This window comes from Protopterus annectens, chromosome 2.part0, assembly GCF_019279795.1.
Source record: "Protopterus annectens isolate FY-2018-M chromosome 2.part0, PAN1.0, whole genome shotgun sequence".
NCBI lineage: Eukaryota > Metazoa > Chordata > Ceratodontiformes > Protopteridae > Protopterus > Protopterus annectens.
The window spans coordinates 1,664,397,152-1,664,404,564 of NC_056728.1; the positions used below are offsets into that span (position 1 = coordinate 1,664,397,152).

Here is a 7,413-nt window from a genome sequence, read left to right on the forward strand (position 1 = left end):
TAGTGTCCAGTGGGCTGTTAGCAAATAGGTTACACATGTGAGTTTCAAAGGAAGAGAAGTTTACTTTTGGTATGACAGTTTTCAATATGAGATGTTTTTTTTTTTGGTTTTGTTTAGCAAATATGTCAATGTTTTGGCTCTAAACTTTTAAATAAAATCCAAATCTCAGTGATCTTTGTAAAAATAAGGAAGAAAATAGCATGCACACTGCCAGGTTTGAACAATGGTTTATGGTAAATGGGGAAGAGGCAGCCAAGTAATGGGATGTTGGTATGGCTTGGGGCCTGGTCCACTACCTTTCCTAGGGCCCCATTTAACCATGATCTGGGTCTCGCTCTATCATAGAAGATAGTAGGCATGTGATCCAGATAATCATTGAGGAGTCTATCCCAGTTTTAACTAATTACCCCAAAGCACTGTCTGGATAAATGACTTGCTCTAGGTCACACAGTAGGCAAGTGGTGGTTTTAAGAACAAAACTCTGGATCACAGGAAGCAACTTGGTAATAGTTCATAGCCTTAATTCTCTGCACTAACTGCCTGACTGGCAATCTATGAATCTTAATCTTCTGTACTAATTACCAGATGGACAGTCTATGAACATATGCATTTGTATGAAAATCTCAGTAGATTCCTCTCCTGTTAGCTTTTTCTTTGTGATTACAGCTACTGTTCTGTGGATGTCTAAGTTTTCTTTACTGGAAATATGCTTATTAAAATTATCTCTGCCTTATACTGAAAATAAGAAAGAAATATTTGGTATCTTATGTAGACGGTATCTGTTTCAAAACAGCTACTCACCCAAAGCTGCATTATCACGTTGCATTTAGTAATGCATGTCTGTATTCCAGGGCTTCAAGAATGAAGACTTCATCAGTTGCAGTACTGTTGGTCATGCTACTGGGAGTCAATGCAGTGCCTTCTAGTCGTCTTGCCTGTTATAAGAAGATGCTAACAGATCGCAACTGCCACAATGTTGCAGAGGGAATTCAGCAGATCAAACCCATCAGTGCAGACTTTCAAGATCATTTCTGGGATGGAAAAGGATGTGAAATTGCTTGCTTCTGCAATTTTAGTGAATTGTTTTGCTGCCCAAAGTAAGTAAGGTTTTCAGCACAACAAGAATCATTTAAAATGTTATCGTTATAACATAAAGCTGGGTCCAGTATACACTCACTATTGTTCTAGCCACCTTTATTTCATTCCTTACTAATCTGATTTAAGCTCCATTCCTCTTCTGGTTCCTTTTTTCCTGCTCAGTTATTGTGGTTACACCAGCACAGTAAGGGCTTTAAATTTATCAGTCAAACTACCACCTTTGCTACTGTTGCCCACTTCAGCAGGCACTTTTAGACTCTTATGTAGTTCTATAACATTGTACAATAAAACCTAGTTGGCACCCACCATAGATCCATCAGTTTCAGCCTTTCAGAGCATTCTGTCTTCAGCATGACTTTTATTCCATTTTTCTCAGTTCCCATCTGCAGTGGAGATACAACACTGTTTACGTATGGCTCATCCATTCTCACTGCAGAAAAGCTACATTCAGACTTCAGATACTTGTTGAAAATATTCAGGTATGGTTTCAGTCTTGCTAAAAATGTCTTTTAGAAGATGAAGTCTGCCATGTCATTAATCACAAATTTAGGTTATCTTTGATTGCTGTTTTGTTTTTCCTCTTGTCATCACTGTTGGGGAAGTCTTTTGAGTTATCTATATCACCATCCATAATGACATCAGCCACAGAAGAACGTACTGCAGCCTAGGTGTGTTACACCAGCACTGTGACTGCATCTCATTTCCTGAGTGCATAGCATTAACACTCTGTGGATGGTGAGCCATATGAAAGGATACAACATGGAAGGAGATGGCATGCCAAAGGGCAGCCCAAAGAAACACTTCAGGAGTGTTATATAAGAGAGAATGGCACAGTCTAAAGATAACACCTCTCAGGAAATAATACGGCAAGACTTCCATAATATGGGTAGACAACGCAGTAGTCAGGTGGTCTGGAACATGTAAAGGCAGACGCGGAAGGAAAGTTTTGTGCATAAAACAATGTAAGAAACTTCTCCGTGTGGAAGATTTTTCAGTCCATATATCTCTAGTTAATCACTGTATATTAATCAGATCAGACAAAAGTAGTATAAGTAGCGAACTTAAACTCGTCTTAAGTAAAAAAAAAATATATATATATATATATATATATATATATATATATATATATATATAATTGTACAGAATTACGAAGTATTCAAAAGTAATCCAAGCAAGGCAGGCAGTCTGTTTCCAGTCGAAAATCCTTTATTAAGTACACAGACAAGCGATCCAAGTAAAACAAAAATAGAGTAATAGTTTCCTCACAAGCTTTCTAAATATATATATATACTTTTTATCAGGCAAGGGAGTGGTTTATTGTGCTGTAAAACAAAGTGTTATTGCTACACATGTTAAATTCACATCCCTTCACCCATCAGTGTGACATTTGAGCTGGTCCTGCCCTACTTAGTAGCTGTCATAATAATATAACCCTTATGTACTTTAAATAAAAATTATAATGATGTGGTACCTCTTATTTAACCAGATTATTAAGTAGATTATTAAGTCTGTGATTTTATCCAAGACAATATGCTACATGGCTGGAAATATATCAACCTTAGTCCATTTGGCAATCAAAAAATATATATAAATATATGCATATACACTTTGCATGTAAAAATCATATTCTATTTTCATAACCTGTTGTTAAGATCTCTTTCATCCTTCTAGACTTCTTCAGGTCTGTGTACAAGAACCCTAAAAACTATCTATAAATATATATATAATTGTATAATTAGTTAGTTTTGTTATTACACATCATTTTGAATAAAGTGGAAAAAAGAGGACCAGAAAAAGAAAAAATAATAAGAAAAATGTATGATGATGGAAACAAAATATACACTTAAATTACAACTGATTTAAAATGGTATTTAAAGCCAACTGGTAGAATAAAATAAAATAAAATAAAATTAGTCATGTAAACAATCTGACAATTTTCTAAGTTCCAGTGCACTTTTAATTGAAAAGTAGTAGTTTAGTCCAGGCTTCCTAAAAGAGTTCAGCTTTAATTGCCACATGAGTTCATGTTTCTCCAGAATATTCAGGATGTTTCCTTCAAGATCACCCATGTCTATGCGATCCAGGATCTGGAACTTAAAACCTGTGTGTCTTTTATGAAGAGAAGGGTGTTTGGCTAGTGCATTATTTTTACATCCAGGTGGATTTCTGACAGATGACATGAAATCCTACGCTTGAGTTTATTTACAGTCTTGCTCACATAGAATGCATCACATTCATTGCATTGTGCCCTGTAAATTACTTTTGTAGTGTTACAGTCACCCCCTGCACTGGTCTTAATGATTTTCTTTAAATAAGGGCAATAAAAACTATCACCTTGCTGTATAAATATACAAAATGTACAATTAGTTTCACATCTTTTAGTGTTTCTCTCATATGGTCTAGGTTTAAATTCAACAAAACTTCTAATGTTCCTGGCCTTCCTATAAACAAAGGATGGGGCTTCACCTAAGATGTTAATCAGAAAAGGGTTTCCTGTGACAATGTCCCAGTTTTCTTCAATAACATTTTTGATACTGTGATAATCCAAAGTGTATGTCAGGATGCAGCTATTTTTGCATTTGTTATTCTCTGTGGAATTTCTTAACATTCTCCTACCGGGAAGGTTGAGTGAAGGTGCTTCAGTCCTTTTCAGTTCTATAATGGGTTCCAGGATGTTTAGATAACATATGACTTTCATAGCCTCTCACTAGAAAATCGTTCTCTAAGTTGTTCAGGTTTCTCAAAAATGTTCCATCTCTGTGGTAATTCCAGCTAATCTATAGCCTTGGAACTTCACTACAGTATACTTGGTTTTTGTATGATGTAGACTTTTATTGTGGAGTAATAAGTTAACCCTCACTGGTTTTCTGAATAGATCAGTGGTGATTCTGTTATTGTTGGTGTCCTTGGAAATCTGCATATCTAAGAAAGTGGTTGAAGTATAGCTATGGGAAGAGGTAAACTTCAGGAATGGGGTTGTTTGATTGAGGTAAGTGATAAAACCCCCAAGCTGCAGGAAATATACTCAGCCTGAGAAAAGCTTTTAAGTATAAAGTCATGGAGGTTAGGGGGTAGCAAAGGTATCATGAGCAACTCAGTCTTGATGTTCAAAGAATTAGAAGTAGGATAGGTGCATTCTGGGATACATATAGCAAAATAGGATCTATATGGAAATTTGGTGAGGTAGGCTCTGAAGTTCACAGACCATGTTAAGTCAGCAAGAACTTAATGGGTTTCAATAGAAATAGAAGTAGCAGGTTGTAGCACTCATGAAAAAAGTGTGGGGGAGGGGCACTGCCCATTTACGCTGAGGCAGGGAGAGCAGCATAAACTTTCTAGGCAGGAAATGAAGTAAGACAATGACTACTTGATGATACTCTGTGACTCAGCACAGGTAAATAAAGAGTTTATCCTAAGGATTTTAATGTTCTGACCATTCAGTGAAAAAATTCTGTTTAAGGTGTTTACTTCAGAGACACATGGTCAAGAGTCTGACTCTCACCTTTAGAAAGGAAATTGGCTATGTTTAAAATGAGCCTCAAGGGCAGCCAACCTAGTGCTTACCTATGAATCTGTATGTACCCCCACCTAAACTGTATTGATGACAGGATAGTCATGTCAGCTGTATGACTTTCAAAATAAAGTGCTCATAATTTGGGACCCATACCCCTGAACACACAGATTAGCTGTCCATTGACTCCTATTTGTCAGTGGCCTTCCCCTTAAGTCTTTCCTGGTGTTGCTTCCCCTTAATTTGTTCCTAACTATTTCTTAATGGGGAGGGGGTTAAGGGAGTCAACAGATCCCCTTACTGATTGACTTCATGGAAAATACAGTTTGTAGATATGTCTTGCAGTTAGCTTCTTGACTTATGGTAGCTGTTTTCAGGGGAGTGCATACAGTAAAATAATAATCTTCATTTTTCATCACCTAGAAGTAATGGTTATTTTACCTCATTGCAATTGTATCCTGAGAAAACCTGAAGATTAGTTTGTGAGACTGACGTTGGACCTGGCTCTGACAAAGAAAGATAATATTACTGATGTGGGGGTTCAGAAGTTGCCCAACAGACTATACTCACAGACAAAGAAAGATGATAGTATATCACTTAGACAATGCTTTTCTGTACTGTAAGGCATGAGATCTGGACTTTTGAGCAACTACTTCCACCATGATGGTTAATTTCACAAGTCAGATATAGCTTTATATATGTGTTTAGCCCCTGTTGCCTGCAGCCATCACCATCCTGTGATAAACTGGAAAATTCATTGTCCTCCTGTGGTAAGAACCAGTTATGGTAGACCATCATTCAGGCAGCCATCATGTTTTTCTAGTAGTGACTTGGCAGACCATCATTCAGGCAGCCATCATGTTTTTCTAGTAGTGACTTAAGCTCCTATAATGTGCATGGTTGCTAGCATGAAGGTCTGCATTGCCATCCCCTCCACAGGAACATGCATGTTCCTGTGCACACCCTGGAAGGCTACTGTTTATCAATGCTTAACAGATCCAGGTGCAAATCCCTAACCTGTGTTCTCTATGCTGTACTCCACCTTAACTGAAAAAGTCAGAGTAGACCAAGCCACCTCCAACCTCAAAAGATGGGCAATAAGGCCTCAGCCACGCAGTCCCACCCTCCTCTGGTCATGTCCTCCACCATGTGGGTCACTAAACCTGAGTTGCCTGGCTCATAGTCAGCGCTTCATCCATCCACTTCATGGAGCCAGTGTGGCCAGGTATACTTGGATTCCATTATTTATTGATGGTAAGTTACAGTGGCAGGTGGTGATGAGAAAAGTTCTTCATGTTATGCACCACGTATCAAAAGTGCCAGCAAAAATGGGAGGAAGACAATACCATTCTGGTTTATGACGTAAGTATCTTAGTGTGCAAGTGAATGAATAGTGGGCATCAGCAGTCAGAATGCACAGGCAAAGGATGATATGCAGGTCTGTAGATGTATAAGATAAGTGGTAGGATGGATGTTAGCACAGGCAAACACTGCCATGTAGAAGTCCATATCTCATTCTGCTGAAACTATAATTATATCATTTTCAGATGCTTATGGATTAGAAAAGAAAGCTGGCACAGAGAGACATACTTAAAGGAAGTATGTAGGTGGCACCATTGCAGGATGATATATAAAACATAGGTGCACAAAACTGCTGTTCTCTGTCATTCTTTTTAATAGAAACAGAAGAATATTGAGGAGGATGACAGCTCATTTTGCACAGACTTTTTCTTTCAGCTTTTCCCAGTTAGGGGTCACCACCGCAGAACTCCGGTCCACTAATGATTGGCAGTAGATTTTTATGGTGCTGAGGTGCCAGCTCAATGCCCAACCTTCAATGAAGACATGCCCATTTATGAATGTCTTTTAAACACAGGGAGGACATGCAAACTCCACACAGAAGGCGCTCCAGCCAAGAATCGAACAGGAGAACCTCTTGCTGTGAGGCAACAACGCTACCACTGCACCACCATGGCTTATACATTATGTTCTCAACACTGTCTGTGTTTAGACTGGACAAGCTAATGAATTTGTATGGGATTCCATGCAGCTTCTTTAAAACATTTAGGGAAGTCCAGACCTTATACTTCACTGCACGCATCCACTTTCTGAAGACATGAGTGCTCTTACTGGACTGAAGTAATGTAGTGGTAGTCCCAAACATAAATGAAAGTCATAAAGATGCCATAAACTGTAAAGCCATTTAACCTTCATCAGTGCCAGCCAAGATCATTGATGATTTTGCAAGGAATATCTGAAGAATGAAGTGCTTCAGGCTTCACTTGTGCAGAAGGTCAGAGTGAGCAGTTCTTTTTGGGACATGAGAAGTGATTTTTTTTCAAAAGAGTGATCAAAAAATTAGATCCGAATTTTGCCTATGAAGTATCTCACCTGAAACTCAGAAAGACCTTTGACATTGTGCTAAGAAGAAGTTTGTTGAGTAGTTGCAAAGTCTGTGAGTAAAGCGTTAGAATGTGATTTCAGCAAATAGCCAACAGAAGGACAGAAAACAGAGGGTGATAGTACATGGGATGCACTGTGGGGGGTTGTTAAGTGGAGTACCACACGGAGAATTGCCACATGTGAAAGATAAAGCATTTTCTTACAGCTTGAAGCATACCTGTTTCTAGACTGCATTAAGCTGTGCAGCATGGCTGCTGTGGTACACACAGTAGCAGGACTGAGAGAGTGCTGAAGCTGTGAAAAAAGGAAAGAAGTGCCATGGTCGTCATCGCCATCATGACTCACCTTCACATAGTGTCTACATGATTGATGCTGTGTATATGGTGTTTCTTTACTTTTTT

At 38.4% G+C, this 7,413-nt stretch overlaps 1 protein-coding gene across 1 annotated transcript in view; it reads left to right on the forward strand.

Moving 5' to 3' along the window:
* The window catches only part of SCRG1 (stimulator of chondrogenesis 1), a 92,679-nt gene extending 91,578 nt beyond the window's left edge, over positions 1–1,101 (forward strand). Inside the window, exon 3 of the mRNA XM_044061720.1 lies at positions 852–1,101. Within this exon, the coding sequence (XP_043917655.1) occupies positions 862–1,101 (240 nt within the window). The 5' untranslated portion in view covers positions 852–861. The remainder of the gene's footprint in view (positions 1–851) is intronic.
* Positions 1,102–7,413: the final 6,312 nt, after the last annotated feature.